The following is a 22,937-nucleotide window of genomic DNA, read 5'->3' as shown; positions in this document are numbered from 1 at the left end:
TGGAGGCCAGGTCATCTGGCGTAGCACCCCATCACTCTCCTTCTTGGTCAAATAGCCCTTACACAGCCTGGAGGTGTGATTGGGGTCATTGTCCTGTTGAAAAATAAATGATGGTCCAACCAAACGCAAACCGGATGGAATAGCATGCCGCTGCAAGATGCTGTGGTAGCCATGCTGGTTCAGTATGCCTTCAATTTTGAATAAATCCCCAACAGTGTCACCAGCAAAGCACCCTCACACCATCACACCTCCTCCTCCATGCTTCACGGTGGGAACCAGGCATGTAGAGTCCATCCGTTCACCTTTTCTGCGTCGCACAAAGACACAGTGGTTGGAATCAAAGATCTCAAATTTGGACTCATCAAACCAAAGCACAGATTACCACTGGTTTAATGTCCATTCCTTGTGTTCTTTAGCCCAAACAAGTCTCTTCTGCTTGTTGCCTGTCCTCAGCAGTGGTTTCCTAGCAGCTATTTTACCATGAAGGCCTGCTGCACAAAGTCTCCTCTTAACAGTTGTTGAAGAGATGTGTCTGCTGCTAGAACTCTGTGTGGCATTGACCTGGTCTCTAATCTGAGCTGCTGTTAACCTGCGATTTCTGAGGCTGGTGACTAAGATAAACTTATCCTCAGAAGCAGAGGTGACTCTTGGTCTTCCTTTCCTGGGGCGGTCCTCATGTGAGCCAGTTTCTTTGTAGCGCTTGATGGTTTTTGCAGCTGCACTTGGGGACACTTTCAAAGTTTGCCCAATTTTTCAGACTGACTGACCTTCATTTCTTAAAGTAATGATGACCACTCGTTTTTCTTTACTTAGCTGCTTTTTTCTTGCCATTATGCATGTTCTAACAGTCTATTCAGTAGGACTATCAGCTGTGTATCCACCAGACTTCTGCACAACACAACTGATGGTCCCAACCCCATTTATAAGGCAAGAAATACCACTTATTAAACCTGACAGGGCACACCTGTGAAGTGAAAACCATTTCCAGTGACTACCTCTTGAAGCTCATCAAGAGAATGCCAAGAGTGTGCAAAGCAGTCATCAAAGCAAAAGGTGGCTACTTTGAAGAACCTAGAATATAAGACATATTTTCAGTTGTTTCACACTTTTTTGTTAAGTATATAATTCCACATGTGTTAATTCATAGTTTTGATGCCTTCAGTGTGAATGTACAATTTTCATAGTCATGAAAATACAGAAAAATCTTAAAATGAGTAGGTGTGTCCAAACTTTTGGTCTGTACTGTATATGTAATATACAGTGAAGAAATAAGTATTTGATCCCTTGCTGTTTTTGTAAGTTTGCTCATTGACAAAGACATGAACAATCTATAATTTTAAGTGCAGATTAATTTTAACATTGAGAGATAGAATATCCAAACAAATCAAGAAAATCACAATGTTTAAATTAGATAAATTTATTTGCATTTTGCAGTGAGAAATAAGTATTTTATCCTGTCAGAAAAATATTAAGAATTCCCTCCCCCCCCCAGACCCTCCTTCTTCTACCTCTCCCCTATACTATTTGTCAGGAGAGAAGAGCTGATAATCTACCATCTGTCTGTATGCAAATTATCACCACAGCAGAAGTGGCTTGGACAGATGCTGGCACAAAAAAGGTGCTACAACCCCAATTAGCATGTGAGTGTGTTTTCCTCTGACACAGACCTCCGACAATTTACATCTAGCTGAGGAGGACGCAGCTCGTTAACTAAGACAATTCCCCAGCTGCAAACTGCAGGATTTTCGGAGCTGAAATAAAAGATGGAATAACTAATGTTCCATACGTCCTATGATAATGGGGCCCATATTTTTAGTGACAGGGTCAGCCATGGAACTATATGCTTATTTTCCCGGAGCTGTGAGCCTCTCCGGGGAGAAAAATGGACTGCAGCTATACCGTGTGTGGTCTCTGGAGACTCAAGTGGGATGTCTCCCCTCCAGCTATATTGAATCGTCTCTGCGATCATATAGTAAGTTTCTTCTTTAATCCTTATTATTTTGTGTAACTGCATATGTATTGTATTGTCCCCTTGTGTAAAATCTCCCTTTTGGATTAAATATAACTTTTAATAGTCCTGTTTCTTTTGCTCTGTAATCATTCCCTTCCCCGAAGCCATACACTACCAGAACGCAGGCGTCCGACCAGGCTTGTATTATATTTCAAATTTGGTCGGTGGTGGCAGCGAATAATAATAATTGGGCTATCGTGAAACTGGTAGTAACTGTACGAGATATGACATGGCAATTATGATGGAGGAGGTGGGGGGAGATATGGCAATGATGATGGAAGAGGTGGGGGAGATATGGCAATGATGAAGGATGTGGGGGGGATGGCAATGATGATGGAGGAGGTGGGGGAGATATGGCAATGATGGAGGAGGTGGGGGGAGATATGGCAATGATGATGGCAATATGAAAATGATGGAGAAGGTGGGAGAGAGCAATGATGAAGGAGGTGGGGGGAGAGCAATGATGGAGGAGGTGGGGGAGAGCAATGATGGGGAATTATTTTGACTCTATATGCTGTTAATATCTGGTCTGGTCACGGTGTGGTGGTATTTCTCCCTTGTATGTGGTATTATTCAGTCACTATGTGGTGGTAATATGTGGTCTGGTCACGGGTGTCACTGTATTTCTCCCTTGTATATAGTATTATTTGGTCACTATGGTGGTGGTAATATGTGGTGGTAATATGTGGTCTGGTCATGGTGTGGCAGTATTTCTCCCTTGTATGTGGTACTATTGCTGTTGGTATAGTGGGTTGTGTTGGGTATGGCGGTCATTTGTTCTTTCTGATATTAATTAGAAGATTCTTTATTTCCATTAGTGATTAAATATTTGGAACAAGATGCACTTACAGGGGTTCTCCGGGGAAAACAAGTAATCACCTCTCCACAGGATAAGTGATAAAGTATTGATTGGTGGGGGTCTGAATACTGGGACGTGCACCAATTGGTAGAATGTGGATTTTTTATTCCCATTAGAGTGGAGCTCATGTGCGACTTGACCACTGATCCATTCATTCCCTCAGTTGCTGTTCTTGTTTTTATCTGGAAGCCCCAAAGAGAATGAATGAGGCTGTGGTCAGACATCCCACCTGCTGCTGCATTTTAAAATGGGGATAAGTGTCCTGACAGGGATAAAACTTCCCCATTCTTCCGATAGGTGCGTTTTCCAATGTTCGGACCCAAACGATCAATAAGTTATCACTTATCCTATAGAGCCCATGGATCGGTGATAACTTGTTTTAACCAAACAACCCCTTTAATACAAACTACCTTAATTGTACATCCTAGTTATAGTGGTGCACAGTAGATGCAGGAGCCGCCTGCTATTTACAGTTGACGCTCCACTATAACAGGGATAACAGATAACAGGTATTTGCATATAGCTGTAGAGTGGGCCCCGAGGATCAATTCCCCCTGTGGGCCCCAGACACCCCAGTCTGACACTGGCTGTCTTACATAGTCACCAGTGTAAAAGACTCCTGTCCACAGACTCAATTAATCAGTCAAACTCTAGCCTCTACAATATGGGCAAGACCAAAGAGCTTTCTAAGGATTTCAGGGACAAGATCATAGACCTGCACTAAGCTGGAATGGGCTACAAAACCATAAGCAAGATGCTGGGTGAGAAGGAGACAACTGTTGGTGCAATAGTAACAAAATGGAAGAAATACAAAATGACTGTCAATCGACATTTATCTTGGGCACCATTTAAAATCTCACCTTGTGGGTTATCCTTGATCATGAGGAAGGTGAGAGATCAGCCTAAAACTACACGGGGGAACTTGTTAATGATCTCAAGGCAACAGGAACCACAGTCACCAAGAAAACCATTGGTAACACATTGCGCCTTTAAAGGTTTAAAATCATGCAGTGCCCGCAAGGTCCCCCTGCTCAAGAAGACACTTGTGCAGGCCCATCTGAAGTTTGCCAATGAACACCTGGATGATTCTGTGAGTTATTTGGAGAAGGTGCTGTAGTCAGATGAGACAAAAATTGAGCTCTTTGGCATTAACTCAACTCGCCGTGTTTGGAGGAAGAGAAATGCTGCCAATGGCTCAAAGAACACCGTCCCCACTGTCAAGCATAGAGGTAGAAACATTATGTTTTTGGAGTGTTTCTCTGCTAAGGGCACAGGACTACTTCACCGCATCAATGGAAGAATGGATGGAGCCCTGTCCTCCCTTCGCACTTGGCCGCTGAGCTCCCGACGGTAGCCGCATGGAGGTCAGCGGCGATGCAGCCGGGAGATGACCGGCGCTAGCTCGCAGCGGAAGTACCCGCACAGGCAGGGCCGCTCCCTGGTCCTCACTAACACGGTTCGCTGATTGGTCGCGCCATCAATCAGCAACGAGCGCAGTCCGGCCGCGAATTGGCGCTGGATTTGAAACACGCTTCACTGATTGGTCGCACCTGCCCGGCCGCGACCAATCAGCGATATTGGCGCGAAATTTAAAACACCGCTTCTCTGATTGGTCGCGTCCAGTCGGCCGCGACCATTCAGCGACTGGCACAGCCCGGCCACGAAGTGGCGCCAGATTTGAAACACGCAGGCCACCGTCGAGAGATCAGCGGCGACACAGCCGGGAGATGACCGGTGCTAGCCGGTCATCTCCCGGCTACTTGCAGCAGAAGTACCCCGTTCGGCGGCCTCGCTCCCCGGTCCTCCCTTCACACTTGCCGTCGGGAGATCAGCAGCCCTAGCCGCTGATCTCCCGACGGTAGCCGCATGGAGGTCAGCGGCGATGCTGCCGGGAGATGACCGGCAGTGCCGCTCCTCGGTCCTCACTAACACGATTCGCTGATTGGTCGCAGCCTGCGAACAGGAGACCCCTGGCTGCAGCCGCAAATAGTCGTGATGTAAGCGGAAGCAAGAGCCGGCTGCGGCCGGGGGAATTATGTGCTGGCTGTGCGTGGTCAGCGATGTTGTCACAAGCAGTATTGACAACATGACGTAATTACAAAATTCATTAGGGGCCCCGGGGGGATACATTGGTGGGTTAATTTAAAGTAGTGCACAACCCATTTAAACACTGCTTCGCTGATTAGTCGCGCCCGGTCGGCCGCATACATATTCTAGAATACCCGATGCGTTAGAATCGGGCCACTATCTAGTGTGTGTGTGTGTGTATATATATATATATATATTTATATATATAATATTTTTCCCTTCGGCGGGCTCAATTTCAGCTATTGCTACGTCACTGTGATTTCTGTCTACGTCACTGTGTATAGAATGTGTATAGGATAACAGAGTATAAGAAAGTTCTTATGGACGTGACTTAACGAACATTGTGCAGTGAGTCTGGTTTCCCTATAGTGACAACTCTCATTAGTGCGATTGTGGTGCCCTGCGGGTCCAGTTGCCACAGAAGTGCTGCATCTCAGCCAGAGGTGTGGTACCCCACTCTCAGGTAAGGAGGGAGCACTACACGGGACCCAACCACTCACATCCAACACTACACTACTTCATAAGGGAAGGGCAAGATTGCTCCTAAGGGAGAGCACAGGCCTGATCCCTGTCAGGAGGGTGGAACTAAGTGGAGGAGGTGGGTGGAGGAAATAGTTCAGGGGAGCTCAGACAGGAAGAGTAAAAGCAAGGGTAGAAACATCTAGAAGGGTCCATTTTCCTGGCTCCAGTGCTTGGAGCAGGAGTTCAGTGGAGAGTGAGGAGTGGGCCCAGTCAGAGGGGCCCAGCAGTAGGAGAGTGAGGGGAGAAGACCGGAGCAGTGGGAAAGGCTCCAGAAATAGAAGGGATCCTAGGGGCACGGCGAGTGCGGGAAGCCACCCGTGCGCCCGAATTCACGCTGACCATAGAGGGATCAAGGCCGCAGGAGGGGACTGGCCCCAGACTAGTGGAGTACTTTAAAGCTCAGCTAGCAAACCGGAGGTTGCTATATCTTTAGGTGCCGTAGCCACAGTCCACACATAATCGCTGAAAAGGTGGCCATATAGGACCAAGGGGACAGACGAGACGTCGCCTGACAAGGCCCGCGGCCACTGGCTCGGGACACTGTGTCTGAGGCACAGGGCAGGATGGCGAGAGCCAGCGTAGTGAGACGGCCTGGAGAGGTACACCGAAAAGGGTCCCGTTCAAGTGCTCCTAGGATATTTGAGAGTTGGCTGAATCACTTCCCAGGAGGACACAGGACGACATGGGTGGTTGCAAACCGGTAACTGTAACCTGGAGAACTTAACAACTGTGAGTAAAACCTGAAGACTGCACCCCGCTGTGTCCTTGACTTAATTGCCCTGCCCTGCACTACACTGTCCCTGCTGACAACATCTACCTCATCAAGTCCTTTATACTGCCCTGGGGCATAGCTCTACCCGTGGAGAGCCAAACATCTCTGCTGCGTCACCAACAGCCCCAGTGGATCTGCACCGCAGCGGGGGCCCCATATAGCCGCATACCACGGGTGGCGTCACGAACATTATCCCCAAATCTTTATTTCACCAAATTGACTTTCACTGTTCTTTATTTGACCTCCCTGGGCCACGGACTGGGTCACTGCCACCGTGACTACCCCAATACAGAACCGGCCCGGCTACCGTGTACCCCACGACCACAGGGGGCGCGTCACGATCATACAACATACAATCCTCTGATTGCTCAGGTGATGCACTGTACTACTGTAGTGCGGTGTATTATCCTTGCCTGTTAGTGTAATCGTAACGGCTCCATACACATGAGATAAGTGTTGGCTGAACAGTCATTTGGCAGACGGCTATCTCTTCCATCTCCCTATACACACAAATATTCCAGCTTTCCTGTGGTCTGTATGAGAAAGTCGCCTCCAGACTCCTCTAGTGGACGATTATCTACAGGAAGAACAAACGGATTAGCCTCTGAAATTCAGGATGACAGATCCTTCTCTGCCCTAACATCATCTGTCGGGAGGCCCCCAAATACTTTATATAGTCGACCAAACCCCCCCCCATGAGGCGTGGGGAGCACTGAATATTCATGCTCCTTAATAGCGGCACACAGTGTAGCAGCAGCGCGGCGCCTGGTGCTGCCGGAATCACCTGTGCCCGCTGTTTAAGGGCATAAATATTCAACCTCTTTCCGTGGGGGGGGGGGGTGAATATTCATGCCCTTTAATAGCAGGCACACGTGATCGCCCTGCAGCAGCAGGAGCCGCTCTGCGGCTACGCTGTGTGCCGGGTATTAAGGAGCATGAAGTCACAGTTCCAGCGTGAGGAGCAGTGACTTCCAGTAGCTGATCTCCCTTTGTGAGCCTCGCATGGTAGTGACGCCATGCGCGGCTCACAAGGCAAGATCAGTGCGGGCAGATAGGACGCAGCGCTGGAGGAGAGAAGAAAGGTGAGTAGGAGTGTTTATTTTTTTATGTGCAGCATGATGAGGATTAGGGGGACCATGCATACCAGGATAAGGCTGAGGGGGGGCATACATAACAGAATAAAGATGAGGGGGGCATACATACCAGGATAAGGATGAGGGGCCATACATACCAGGATAAGGATGAGGGGTGCCATGCATACCAGGATAGGGATGAGGTGTGCCATGCATACCAGGGAAGGGATGAGGGGTGCCATGCATACCAGGACACGGATGAGGGGTGCCATGCATACCAGGACAGGGATGAGGGGTGCCATGCATACCAGGATGGGGATTGCTGTGCCATGCATACCAGGACACGGATGAGGGGTGCCATGCATACCAGGACACGGATGAGGGGTGCCATGCATACCAGGATAGGGATTAGGGGTGCCATGCATACCAGGATAGGTATGAGGGGTGCCATGCATACCAGGATGGAGGGGTTCCATGCATACCAGGATAGGGATGAGGGGTGCCATGCATACCAGGACAGGGATGAAGGGTGCCATGCATACCAGGACAGGGATGAGGGGTGCCATGCATACCAGGATAGGGATTAGGGGTGCCATGCATACCAGGATAGGGATGAGGGGTGCCATGCATACCAGGATGGAGGGGTTCCATGCATACCAGGATAGGGATGAGGGGTGCCATGCATACCAGGATAGGGATGAGGGGTGCCATGCATACCAGGATGGATCGATGACAGGCATATCAGGATGGAAATGGGGGCCACGTATAAAAGGAAGGGGGGCATATATACCAGGATGGGGGATATTGTCAGAATTGGGGGACATTACCCCTATACCAGTGTCAGTAGAAGACCCCCTCCCCCTTAAAAGTGCATCGTGAACACATTTTATGCTTAAATTTTTTTTTCTATTTTCCTACTCTAAAACCTAGGTGTGTCTTATGGTCCGGTGCGTCTTATAGTCCGAAAAATACGGTATTTATGGTAATTTATAAGCCTTCCCTGTCTCCAAGACTATCAGAGCGGTAGCACATCCCTCTGGCCTGCCCTTGTATCCTATTACTGGTACCTCCTGAGAGGCGGAGAAGGAGGTAATACAAGGGCGGGCCAGACGAGTGAAAGAGGCCTGTTTTTCTGGGCACAGCACCGCTCTTTCTCTTCTTTCCATACCCCGGGCGTCCCAGACGCCTGCAGCTTGCTTCACTTACACCTTCCCGGTGAGGCGCCCCCTCACCTCGTCACTGCAGTCCTCAGGAGCGAGATCAGAGAGGCAGAGAAGGAGGTACCGGTAATAGGATACAAAGGCGGGCCAGAGGGATGTGCTGCCGCTCTGATAGTCTTGGAGACAGGGAGAGCTGGGCAGGCAGGAAGAGCTGACCAATCCAAGCAGGCTTTGTATACAACAACCAGCCAATCGCCGGTAAGGTTCATCACTTTAAAATTACCATATTGAAATCAAATCTGATTTTTTTTTTTAACTTTTATTGTATGTGCGTTAGAAGAGGGGTAGTCTTATACATCGAGTATATCCCAAACTCTATATTTTAACTGGAAAAGTTGGGGGTCGCCTTATACACTCAGTCTTCTTATACTCCGGAAAATACGGTAGTTATTTCTCATGTCACGTGTAATGAATATCTCCTGCAGTATTGCTAATGCCGATTGTTGGTAAAGGAGACGAGATTTAGCGTCATGGAAGATGAGTCTATGAGAAATGTATTCAGCTTCCGACTCCGAGGAAGAAAGAAGAAAACTAAATACTGTAAAATAATAAATCTCCTCATATGTTTCCCTTATTATCTCCAGTAATTGTATTATTACACAGGATTTTTATGATGTTACATCTGCTCATCTTCTTCTCATTCAGATCCCTACAATATCAGATCCTCTCAGTGAAGATCTTCTATATAATAGAATTTTCCTTATTGATCCATAAAAGATGGATATGGACAGAGACAAGATGGTGGAGAGGATATTACACCTCACCCTAGAGATCCTCTTCCGGCTTACTGGAGAGGTGAGAGATTCTGATGACATCACATTACATCATTCTTATCTATGGGAATAACAGATGGACAGAACTGGAGAGGTGAGGACTCTGGAAATGTCTGGAGTGAGATTTATTACTGTGTCTCTCCATAACCAGGATTACACAGTAGTGAAGAAGACCTCTAGTGAGCGCTGTCAGGACCCTGCGTCTGAGGGATGGGGAAGACCCCTGAGCCCAGTCACAGGGCCTCCACCTCACCCCCTGATACATGAGGACATCAATGACCAGAAGATCCTAGAACTCACCTACAAGATGATTGAGCTTCTGACTGGAGAGGTGACACTGCTGGGAATGCTGGGACATTATACAGTAACGCTATGGAGGGATCGGGGGGATGACGGTATCATTGTATGTGTCAGTTTCCTATAAGGTGTCAGGATGTCTCCGTCTATTTCTCCATGGAGGAGTGGGAGTATTTAGAAGGACACAAAGATCTGTACAAGAACATCATGATGGAGGTTCCCCAGCCCCTCACATCACCAGGTAATAGACAGGATTAAATACACACTGCCTATAACTATCTGTATGTAAAGAATGAATTCAGTCCCTGTATGTGTTTCCCCCAGATCTATCCAGTAAGAGGACAACACCAGAGAGATGTCCCCGTCCTCTTCTTCCACAGGACTGTAAACAAGAAGATCCCAATGTTCCTCAGGATCATCAGGTAGATGGAGAGAAGGTGTCATGAGATCTCCCCTATGATGTGTAGACGGCTGTTAAGGTCTTGTGCTCAGTCTTGTTTTATTCACCATTATTATGTTTTATACTTGTGTAATGAGAACGGTGGAGATGGCAGGATTAGAGCTGATCATAGATGTGACTTCTCCTTCTGTCTGTCACTTTTACAATATTTGTTTCAGGGTGAAAATCTGACCCATAATCATAGTACAGAGACATATGTGAGGGGTGATGAGCGGTGTAAGGAGGAGATTCCTACATATGACTACCCTGGTGAGTAGTAACCACTAAATACAGAGAAGTCACAGATTCTTCTCAGTCACCGGCTGTGGCTGCTTTATCGGTGGTGTAGTCCGGCTGTATCACAATCGTGTGATCACCATTTTGCCTCTAGATCACAAAATTCTTCTCCACCCAAAACTGTTCAAATGAATTTGGGCATTGAAAACCCTTTTCTAGAGAACTTGCAACCTGGGGATCCACCTACCTCCTGGGATTAGTAGACGCTGACCGTTACCTGCCCAGATCTGTAAACTACAAAGCCAAATGACAGCTTACGTAGAATGTGCTGACAAGTGAGAAAATCACTTGAAGGAAAATATTCTGATGGACCTGTAACAGAAAGCGGAGGGTAATGATGCTGTTGGCTTCCTAGATCCCTGATATCTTATTGGATGAATCTACCTTCTCTCCCTTCTGTGCTGCTGAATGTTCTCATATGGTCCCTACAAGACCAGGTCCAGTCTTTCTGGCCAAACTTCACTTTTATTATCGACAATATTAAATGTGCAGTGAGGGCCAAGTGTGAATTTCTGTACAATAACAACGGAGTTTCCCTTTATTCTGACTTTTTAATTTCTTTTAAAACTGACTAACTTAAGCAGGAATGGGATAAAACTACATAAATAACATTACACCTGTGCCATGATATGTCTCTAAGCTGTGCGTGGCTGATGGCTGTAATATACATCTATTCACGCCTGCAGGAGATGTGGTGGCATGGCTCGAGCCCTGGTTTCATGGATTCACTCCACATCATAAATTACATTATTTTTTCAATCCTAAAGAATTCAGATTCCTGCACAATCTCTCCTGAAATGGGGGCACTAATACTTTCTCTACTCTTCTGGTCAGGACTCATCATACCTCCAATGGTCCACCATAAATGAGAGCAACTCCAGTTTAGTGTTGGATTTCTCCCTTCATACATACATTGGTGTTGGGGATGTAACATATATTTTTATTGTTGTATTTTTTTTTACATGTTCATTCTGTATGATAGTTTATTTGGGGTCGGATCGGCCTGCCTCACCTATGTGAGTCTTTAACTACCTAGTAGTTACAGTTACAGACTGAAGGTTTTTTTTTTCTGAAGAAGACTGTTCAGCTTGATCGTTTCAGTCAGTGTTATTATCTGTAGTCACAGTTTTGCCCATCACCCTTTATTCTTCCTTAGGGATCTGGACTTACACAGATGCTCCTAGGCTTGGCCCATAGTGTTACTTGTTGTTCTGTGGAGTGAGATGGGAAGAAGAATAGTCAGGTAGCCAGAACCAGGAGGGCAGAGAAAGTACAAAATCAGAATACGGAAAAATAGTCAGTAAACGGGCCGAGGTCACAATGGAAAACAAATACACAAGCCGGGAGCTGAGCACAGAGGCCTGAACCAGAGGAGAACAAGGCTGGATCTGGAAGCTTCCGGCAATATGCTTCCAGCTTTAGTAGGGTGTGGTGATTTCCATATGGCTGAAGCAGGGAGCAGGTTACTGCAGCTGGACAGCACACACACCCATACCACCAGACTGGATGGTACTACTGGCTCCATGCAAACTAATCTAAGTGGCTGGACAGAGCCTGTGCCGCCCAGAACTTTTGGTCCCGACGTCTTCTCAATCACCAGCGCCGCCTGCAGAATAAATAGGACAGCACCTGGTGACAGAAGCAGACGTCGCCGGAGCAGGTCCCAGAGGATATGGGACACACCACACCATACAAAATGTCAGAAAATCAGAGCAGTAGAAATTCCCATATATTGACTCCATTTTGAAAATGATGACCCTCAATTAATTAATCTTTAGAAGTTGTCACTACTTTGACTCCACAGTCACTTTCCGAAAATTAGCACACAGTAGATGTTTCAAAGTGAAAATTACTAATATGCCATTTTATTACCCAACACATAGTGCCCAGATTGTGCTCCAGGAGAGACACACTGTAAATGAAGTGGGTTCTTCTCACTATAGTAATGCCAAATACATGGATGATAAATGTGGTTTGGGCGCACTGCAAGGCTCAGAAGCGAGGGGGAGATTTGACTTTGGGAGAGCGAATATTGCTGGATTGGTTTATAGAAGCCATGTTGCTTTTCAAGAGCCTTTGAGCCACTAATAATGTAAAAATCTCTGTTTTTCCACTGACAAATGATGGACCTGAGTGGGGACTTGTTTTTTGTGAGATGAGTAGAAGTTTTTATTCGTATTTTTTTTGCCTATGTAACACCCCTTTAGGGCTACCACGGTACACTGGGTGTTATGGGGGGTCTCACCTCTCTAGGGCGCAGTGCCTCCACCCGAATCTTGATTGGAGCTCTCTCTCTGGGACTGCCGAAGGACTGTTATCTTCTGCCAGGGGCTGATTTGGGAAGCCCCTGCCACAGCTCAGTACACACTCACAGGGAACAGGAGTAAAACTGTTTAACAGGTTTATTACTATGCAGCAGAATTGAGGTGGGTTTAAAGGAATAACATACAATACAAGTAACAGTGCTCTATAAAAGTCATATACACATCACAATCTACTTCTACTCCGACCCTGCAAATATAACGTAGCAGGCTCTCCGAGTCCTTGATGTAACTTGCTTCAGAGGGTGACAAGACCACGCTCTCCAGCAGCGCGGGTATCTCAGAGGGGGCCGCCACACTCGGCAGCATAGAGGAATGCAGATCCACACCGCTCCATCTCTCACAGCAAGCTGCCACGCTCTTTTTTCTCTGAACTTTCACTTTCACCTCCTCCCAGCTCCCTCCTCCAAGTCCCTCATCATCCAATCCACTCTCTCTCCTTCTATCCTTCCAGGCTGTGTCATCTGACTGAAACAAGGGTCCCTGGGAATTGTAGTCCACTGCAGCTCAGGGGAAAAATGGTTAATGTCTGTAGGTCCCTGTTTAACAGCATCTGCAAAGCTCTTCTTAGTGTCTGTAAGTTCCAGTATACCAGTAGCTGCCCTAACAATTCCCTGTGCGGGTGTTACATTCTCCCCTGGTGAGTCATTGAAAGTGTCCCATCTCGACATGAGGACTCACCACCTGAAACATGAATGGGGGTTAAGGCATCCTGACTAACACCAAATTTACATGCACACAAACCACCACCTGGACACATGGGAAATACCAGGAAATAAGGCCAAACAGAATTTGAATTAGGGTGTATCAGCCTGGGGACCTCAGTGGTATGTCCCATTCTATCATAGGTCAGCATCATGGGTGGTCTAGTGTGCATGCAAATTTGGTGTTAGTCAGGATGCCTTAACCCCCATTCATGTTTCAGCTGGTGTCCAGAGAACCATCCGACCGTTTGAGACACACAGTGAGTGCCCTTCTGAGACTTGTGGTTCTACCAGCGCTATTTACAGTGAGTACACTACAACCCAGACTATTGACATGAATATTCATCTAAGTGCACCAACGGTTCTCATTTGCGCGCCAACATCCGCGGCAACTGGGCCCCAACGTTTGGACTGAGTTAAAACAAAAAGGGAAAACCTGCTACGTTATATTTGCAGGGTCGGAGTAGAAGTAGATTGTGATGTGTATATGACTTTTATAGAGCACTGTTACTTGTATTGTATGTTATTCCTTTAAACCCACCTCAATTCTGCTGCATAGCAATAAACCTGTTAAACGGTTTTACTCCTGTTCCCGGTGAGTGTGTAGTGAGCCTTGGCAGGGGCTTCCCGAATCAGCCCCTGGCAGAAGATAACAGTCCTTCTGCAGTCCCAGAGAGAGAGCTCCAATCAAGATTCGGGTGGAGGCACTGCGCCCTAGAGAGGTGAGACCCCCCATAACACCCAGTGTACCGTGGTAGCCCTAAAGGGGTGTTACAGTGGAGGCACTGCTGAGATCCAGAACTAACACAGGAGTATTTACTATGGAGACTTTAACAGAGCAAGAAGTGTATTTGTGGTGTGAGGAGATGGATGTTACAGCTAAACAAAGCTTTGCAGTGAGTGGTGAGCTCTGTAATGCGTCTGATGAAGAGATACTGAAAATAGTTAACCGACTCACTGAACTTGCCCACCCTAAAGTGGTCGACCGCAGGAAGGAAAAGGGGGGACAGTTACTCAGAGCCCTGATCTCAACCGGGCAGATCTTGAGGAAAAAATACTTCCCATCCATTGTAGCCATGTCCGACAATGGAAGATCACTTGGCCTACTGAGTCCAAAGTTGAGACCCAGCAACAGGAATCAACCACTCAACCTAGAAAGACTAGTATATGTCCGCCCTCTACTCCACTTAGAGCCAGTCCTGAAGAGACAGCGGCCCCTGCTGATGTGCTTATGACAGCTATGTAAAAGTTAGTTAGTCAGTTTGCAAAGATGCAGCCAGAAGGGAACTACCGTTGTCTAAGAACTTTCTCGGGTGCCCTCCCCACCCCTGCTGGAGAAGAAGGATATGATACTTAGAGGGATGTCACTTTACTGTGCTTAGAAGAGTGGCAGGGCACTGATGCCGTAAAGAAGCAGAGAATAGTAGAACGTTTGAAAGGTATTGCTATGGAAGTGGTGCAGGCTGCTTGGCGGAGCAAGCCACTAGCAACTTATCAAGATTATATGAGTGCTTTAGAAGATGCTTTTGGATCCCCTGAAGATGCTACTGATCTACTCTATAAACTCCGTACCACCTACCAACAGCCAGATGAGAAGATGTCCGACTATCTATACCGACTAGATAAGCTGGTTCATAGAATAGTATCTAAAGGTGGAGTCAGCCCTAAAGAAGATGATCAGTGTCGTCTGGAACAAGTACTCAGAGGAGCTCTCACTAATGATCCAATTGCACAGCAGATGAGGTCTTGTGATAGACAGAAGATTCCTGGTTCTTTTCATGAGTTGCTTAAGGAAGTTCGCAAGGAGGAGGTTATTTTGGCCGCAAGAGAGAAGACATCCTCTCGGGTGACTACTGTTGCCCTGAAGCCAGCAGCCGACTGCCGAGAGATGGAACTGTTGAAAGTCATCGAGAAACAGGGGGAGCAGATTACACAATTGTTAAGTGCCCAGGCCAAGACAATACAGTGGCTACAAAGTGCTGCGGAGGTAGCTGAGAAGCAAACACTGGCTTCAGGAAGTGAGAATGATGACCTCTGTAGAGTAGAGAGTAGGAAACCAGAAGGGTGCGTTGTCTGTGGGAGTCCAGGCCATATAGCTCGTCAGTGTCCTAAGACGTGGAGCTCAAAGAACTCTTCACATTTTCCCCATCACACTCCGAGGCAGTTTGGAAACGGGAAAAGGGGGCCAGTAGAACCCCATACTGAGCCCCCATCAGCAACTAAGACCTACTCTACCGCCCCATCCAATAGTGCCTCATCGAAAACACTGCCTGAAGGTTTAGTGGGACTTGCCCCACATGTCCCCGCATATATCAATGGTCAACCTTGTACAGTATTGCTGGATAGCGGGTCTCAAGTGTCCATCATCTTCGAAGGATGGTATAAGAGATATTTATCCAACGTGCCTCTGAAACCGTTGTCTGGACTCGTGGTGGGGGGACTGAGTGAGCACAGCTACCCCTACAGAGGGTACGTGTCCGTGACACTGCAATTTCCAAAGACTGTTGTTGAAGTGGATAAAGAGATACCCATCATAGCGCTAATCTGCCCGGAGGCAGATGAGATGAGAGACCATCACCTGTCATAGTGGGAACAAATGCCAACATCTTCCGTACGATAGCTCAGTGGTGTTGGGAAGTTGGGGGAGAAAATTACTCGCAGACCCTATCCATCCACCCAGTCTGTCTGGAAGCCTATGTGAGAACGGAGGAGGAGAAGAGGGAACTACAGCCTGAAAGCTTTGACCCTTGTTTTGAAGGAAGTGAGCTGAAAGGAGAAGAGAGGGGGCTGGTCATCGACGGCATGATGATGCGGGGGGCAGCTTTCTCTTTAGGCGAATGGGACATGGACCTCGCCCAAGGAGTAGAGCATCGCATTCGGTTGAAGGATCAAAATCCTTTCCGAGAAAGATCCCGAAGATTGGATATCGAGGATGTCAGGCAGCATCTACGCGGTATGTTAGACACAGGAGTCATCATAGAGTCTAGTAGCCTCTATGCTTCCCCCTTCGTGATAGCTCGAAAAAAAAATGGAGCTATTCGGATGTGTGTGGATTATCGTACCTTGAACAAACGTACGGTCCCTGACCAGTACACTGTTCCCCGAATCGATGAAGCTTTGGATTTCCTGCAAGGGAGCCAATGGTTTTCTGTGTTAGATCTTCGGAGTGGCTACTATCAGATACCCATGTCAAAAGAAGATCAAGAGAAGACCGCTTTTTGTCTGGCCCATTGGGTTCTTCGAGTTTCAGAGACTGCCTCAAGGACTGACAGGTGCTCCGGCCACTTTTCAGAGATGTATGGACAAAGTAGTGGGGGACCTGCACTTACGTGAGGTCCTGGTTTATCTAGATGATCTTATTGTTTTTGGGAAGACTCTGTAAGAACACAACCAGCGGTTGTTCAAGGTGCTGGATCAGTTGAAGGAGGCTGGGTTGAAGTTGTCCCTTGACAAGTGCCGGATTTGCCAGACGACTGTGAAATATGTGGGGCACATAATCAGCAGAGAAGGAATTTCCACCGACCCTGCCAAAGTGGAGGCTGTTGTAAACTGGCCTAAGCCCACCAAACTGAGGGAGCTTAGGTCCTTTTTAGGATTTTGTGGATATTACCGAAGATTTGTACCCCAGTACTCTCAGATTGTGAAGCCGTTAACTGCCCTTACCCAGGGGTATCCCCCTTCTGGGAGGACAGCCCACTCCTCAAGGTCAGGAAAGAGAGTCTACTTCCGAGTTAATGAACTTTTTGGGAAAAGATGGACACCTGTATGCGATGAGGCATTCGAGAAACTGAAGTCATGTTTGACCCAAACTACAGTGTTGGCCTATGCAGACCCCAGTAAACCATATGTGTTACATGTAGATGTTTCTCTCGACGGACTAGGAAGGATTCTCTATCAGGACCATGATGGCTGTCTGTGTCCCGTTTACTACATTAGTCGAGGATTGACTCCCAGTGAACGCAACTACCCAGCTCACAAACTGGAGTTTCTGGCTTTGAAATGGGCTGTAGTGCACACGCTGCATGACTACCTCTATGGGGTACACTTCATGGTTCATACCGACACAATCCATTAACCTACGTGAGAACCACAGCAAAACTGGATGCCACGGGGTACTGGTGGCTTGCCGCACTCTCTTTGTACGATTTCAGCTTAAAATATCGACCAGGGATCAGACACACTCTCGGCTGCCTAGGGAACCCTTAAATGAGGAAGAAGAAGGAGGATGGATAGAGGTCCCTGCCCCTGAGGTGAAGACTCTGTGCCATAGACATCAAACTAATGCCCTCCCTATGCAGTGCTGTGCTAAATTCTTAGGAGTATCCAGTGAAGCGCTGCCGTTGTTGTACTGCCGAGTGACAAATGTAACCCCAGACTCTCTCCCTCAACTGACTCGTAATCAAGTCAGAAAGGCGCAGCAGGAGGATTGGTCGGTGGGGGTAGTCCAATGATGGGTTAAGAGGGGCTGGAGGCCCGAAAAGAATGCATTAAGAACAGAGGAATCTGTCCTGCTGACTCGGCAGCTAGAGTTCCTAGTAGTAAGAAATGGATTACTATACCGAGAGGCAAAGCGCCAGAAGGGAGGAGTCCGCAGACAGCTGGTGTTACACCTATATAACATTGTTTGGCTTTTTATTCCATATTTGGGAGACTGAATGAACAAACAGTTGAACATCACGCTCTACTTGGTCTTGCTATGAAGTTTTCTATTACACTGTGAACTGTAATTTTCTTGGTGAATAATTCAATATTTTTTACATGAGTTGCTATTTTACAGTTTAAGTAGAAATGTTAAAAAATATATAATTCAAGAATATTTTATTCAAAAATAATTATTGGTTTTATTCTTGGCAGATGACTGTACCAGGAGATCAGACGGACAGCTGACATCTTCAATTTTTAAATCAGACGATCTTGAGATCCCAGAGGATACAATTGAAGTGAATGCTATTACTCCAGATCTACCATCATCCCTTCACAGGAAAGATCTTTCACCTGATCCTTTGAAACAGGTTCTGTCTTCTGATTCATTACCGACTACTAAGGAAAATCAAAGTCACAAAATAAGCATTAAAAAACGAATTGCTCCTAATTCAAAGAAGCCATTTTCACTTTCAGAATGTGGAAAATGTTTTAACCAGAAATCAGCTTTGCTTAAGCACCAGAGAACTCACACAGGGGAGAAGCCTTTTTCTTGTTCAGAATGTGGGAAATGTTTTAACCGTAAATCAATTCTTGATAGCCACCAGAGAACCCACACAGGGGAGAAACCTTTTTCCTGTTTAGAATGTGGAAAATGTTTTAACCAGAAATCAGGTTTGGTTAAGCACCAGAGAACTCACACAGGGGAGAAACCCTTTTCCTGTTTAGAATGTGGAAAATGTTTTAACCAGAAATCAGCTTTGCTTAAGCACCAGAGAACTCACACAGGGGAGAAGCCTTTTTCCTGTTCAGAATGTGGGAAATGTTTTACCCGTAAAGCAATTCTTGATAGCCACCAGAGAACCCACACAGGGGAGAAGCCTTTTTCCTGTTTAGAATGTGGAGAATGTTTTAACCAGAAATCAGGTTTGGTTAAGCACCAGAGAACTCACACAGGGGAGAAACCCTTTTCCTGTTCAGAATGTGGGAAATGTTTTAACCGTAAAGAGATTCTTGATAGCCACCAGAGAACTCACACAAGGGAGAAACCTTTTTCCTGTTATGAATGTGGGAAATGTTTTAACCGCAAAGCGATTCTTCATAGCCACCAGAGAACTCACACGGGGGAGAAGCCTTTTTCATGTTCAGAGTGTGGGAAATGTTTTAACCAGAAATCAGATTTGGTCTATCACCAGAGAAATCACACAGGGGAGAGGCCTTTTTCCTGTTCAGAATGTGGAAAATGTTTTAAACAGAAATCAGATTTGGGTAAGCACCAGAGAACTCACACAGGAGAGAAACCTTTTTCCTGTTCAGAATGTGGAAAATGTTTTAACCAGAAATCAAATCTGGTTAATCACCAGAGAATTCACACAGGGGAGAAGCCTTTTTCCTGTTCAGAATGTGGGAAATGTTTTAACCAGAAATCAGATGTTGTTATACACCAGAGAACCCACACAGGGGAGAAGCCTTTTTCCTGTTCAGAATGTGGAAAATGTTTTGTGAAGAAATCCTCACTTCTTAGTCACGAAAGTACTCACACAGGTGAGAAGCCATTTTCATGTTCTTAATGTGGGAAATGTTTTACACAGAAATCAACTCTTAATAAACTTCAGGGAAGTCACACAGGGGAGAAGCCTATTTAAATGCTAACCGAAAATTGTATCTTCTTAAAGGGGTTTTCCACTTCTATTGGTACAACTGTTATGATCTGCAACATAAACTAGGGAAAGATGGGGAGAGCTATCCCTACAGTAAGACTAAGCTGAGTCCCTACGTTGTAGCGGGCAACCTGCCTTCGTCCTCGGCTAGTCTGAACGGAGACCTATGGAGAAAGGGAGGGGTCCCTAAAAGAACTAAGGACTGGGACAAAAATGGGACACCTCCTAACAGAAGTTGTTGCAGAGCAAAGGATAGACTGACAAAAGTACTAGAGGTCCCAGAGGACCAAGCAAACTAGAGATAGATAGGCACAAAGGCACCTGGCTAGAGAGACAGTCAAAACAACACTGAAGTCCAGCAAAGCCAGAAGGGCGGAGCTGGAGTATATAGGAAGATGGTCACGTGACCGCAAAACACAATATAGAAACAAAAACAAACAGGAGGGTTCTAACAACAACTCCTTCTCATTCCTCATGTTTGGCCTTGTTAAAATAAAAACACTCATACGCACCTCCCGTTGTGGCGCCGTTCCATTGGTGTCACAACTCGCGTTTCTGGGGCTCACATAAGGTTATTACATCACACAATCCTGCTCCCAATCAACTCCGCCTTCGGACGTATTGAAAATCAACAGGAAAGACATGGCCTGGACATAGCAATGAGAGCACTCTCTTCAGACCGTGTTCCTGGGGGAATTATAAGCAATTTCCGGCCTTAAACATGACGGCCGATATGGGAAAGAAAGACGAGATTGGAGGTTAATCTGAGGTCCTCCACCTCGGTCAGCATGTCTGATATGCAGTGTTTCTTATCGAAAGTCTTATCATCCTGCTCTGGAGCCATTACTGCCTCATCTCAGCTTGGAAAAAGAAGCAGTATTAACCCTCATGATGCCAGACAGCTCAAGCCTGTAAGTCCTGCACCAACTTCTCTCTTAATGTAGGCCTCACAAGAAAACATCTCCACAAATCTCCCAGTATTCTCACCAAAGCCCACATACTGAGCAGTGCTTGCTGCACAGGAAAATATACTCCCCCAGCCACAGGGATTTTAATATGAGGAAAGCCATAATTGACTTGTATTTCATATTGCGTCTATCCCTAATAAACAAGAGAGAGAGCAAAATATACAAAGGCTGAAGACCACGTACAAAACTGAAATACGTCCCCTCACTTCTAGCCTATCACAGCTTACTGACAAGGTACAGAGATAAGAGGATGATGTCCTACAAGTTTTGGCCATCAAAATGCTGAGAAACAAACACTGGATCTTCACAGCCAGCAAATAAACAGTCTCTTTAATATCACTTATGACCAAGAAAATCACAATAATATCCTGAAATCATCAATGCACAAGCGATCAGGCCAACACTGTGGACATTGTTCAATTATATCCTTGGTGACCCTATTGATAAAGAGCTGGAGATCGACAGGGCGCACCGTACATTAGGCAATCATGGCCCAGATCCTCAGCGTCCAAGGGACATTATTGGTCACATACATTTTTCCAATGTGAAAGAGGCCGTTGTGAGGAAAGCAGGGGATTTGGGTCCTGGTGATTTCAATGGAAAACGCATACAATTGCTCACAGATCTATCCTGAATGGCACTTGCTCAAAGAAGGGTATTGAAACCAGTACTTGATGCTCTCTGGGAAAATGGTCTGATGTGCTCCTGTGGTACCTTTCCAGCTGCAAGTCCGAAAAAAATGAATATTGTATATTTTGAAAGATCAAAGCGACATGAGACCATTCTGTGATGTCCTGGACATTCCCAGAATCCATATATCTGACTGGCCACCTTCTCCACCATTGCCACAGAGTTTCGGCACCTCACAGAAGGCTTTCAATGGATCAGGAATTTGATGGTGATGCATCCAGACGGGAAAGGAACCTGCCAATCATATCAGCTCCTGAAATGAATCTTGTTTTCCCTGATGAGACAGTTTGCAGATGCTTACTTATTTTTTTAAGCTTATAATAAGATATATCTAAATAGAGTTTTAGGTGCCACTCTTCCACTATACAGAATGTCTCAGTTCATATCTTAGAACGGGATTTAATTTTTGTTCACATTATATTACTGTAATATCAGGCTGTATTACTTTGCTCGCTATATATTCTATGGTTCCCCCTAATAGGAACCCTAGGACTAAAGGTTTGACTTACGCCTGTAAAGACAACCCTCAGTTAGGGACTTGCATTGGGATCTGCTTGTTTCGTAATTTCCTAGTGTTCGATATATTCATAATCTATACCTCTTGGCCACTGAGAGGTAGACGTTACTATCTACCATCTATACCTCCTCTTTGCTCTTAGTCTTTCTCTCCTCCCCTCCTCCTTTTTTTTCATATAATATGACACAACGCAGAACTCGTTCATTGAATGTCAGAGGACTTAATGTTCGAGAGAAAGGAGCTCAAGTGTTTTATCATATGAATAAACAACACGTTCATTTTCTCTTTCTTCAGGAGACCCACTTTAGAGGCGATCATATACTGTACCTCAGATTACTAACAGATATTATTCATCTTGGCGTCACAGTACAAATGCTATTTTGAAGTCTAAGGTGCGGAGTATAGGCCGACACAGATCACTGCAGCATACTATTGTAGCAAAAAAGAAGCAAGACAAAAATATATCTCATACCCTACCATAATTATATATAAATGTAAAGCAAAATTGCATAATAAATATAGGGTACTTAGTGAACTATTTTTGATCAAAAAAAGTATACAAGCCGTCCCACCAGCGGCAAGGTGACCCTAAATTGGGACGGTACCTATACTGCCTATATTAAAAACCTTACTGTATATCAAAGTTGAAGTAATGCATATAAAAGGGTAGACAAATAGGACCGGGTCCCAACTCCAGACCACCTAGGCCCGTGGTAAGCTACATATATACCAATCAGCTCAACAAAGGGCATGCCACACCCTTAAATTGCACAGAATGCAAACAAGTCAAAAAACCAGACAATGTGAACTGAGGTCTAAGATGGCAGACATACAAGAAACAGAGGCATGTTCACACTAGCAAAAAAGAAGCAAGACAAAAATATATCTCATACCCTACCATAATTATATATAAATGTAAAGCAAAATTGCATAATAAATATAGGGTACTTAGTGAACTATTTTTGATCAAAAAAAGTATACAAGCCGTCCCACCAGCGGCAAGGTGACCCTAAATTGGGACGGTACCTATACTGCCTATATTAAAAACCTTACTGTATATCAAAGTTGAAGTAATGCATATAAA

At 45.9% G+C, this 22,937-nt stretch overlaps 1 protein-coding gene across 1 annotated transcript; it reads left to right on the top strand.

Annotated features, from left to right (window-relative positions):
- Positions 1-7,436: 7,436 nt before the first annotated feature.
- LOC141214179 (uncharacterized) lies at positions 7,437-22,672 on the top strand. The gene is made up of 6 exons (XM_073665399.1): positions 7,437-9,340; positions 9,470-9,649; positions 9,733-9,856; positions 9,940-10,037; positions 10,234-10,324; positions 18,231-22,672. Exons 1-6 carry the CDS (start codon positions 9,263-9,265, stop codon positions 19,586-19,588), a joined length of 1,929 nt encoding a protein of 642 aa, XP_073521500.1. The 5' UTR covers positions 7,437-9,262; the 3' UTR covers positions 19,589-22,672.
- The last annotated feature ends 265 nt before the right edge of the window (positions 22,673-22,937 follow it).

The sequence above is a fragment of the Phyllobates terribilis genome, unplaced genomic scaffold, assembly GCF_046119375.1.
Source record: "Phyllobates terribilis strain yellow unplaced genomic scaffold, ASM4611937v1 Scaffold_216__1_contigs__length_3321164, whole genome shotgun sequence".
Taxonomy (NCBI): domain Eukaryota; kingdom Metazoa; phylum Chordata; class Amphibia; order Anura; family Dendrobatidae; genus Phyllobates; species Phyllobates terribilis.
Note: the sequence above shows the minus strand (reverse complement) of the source record. Positions and strands in the feature narration are given on the sequence as shown.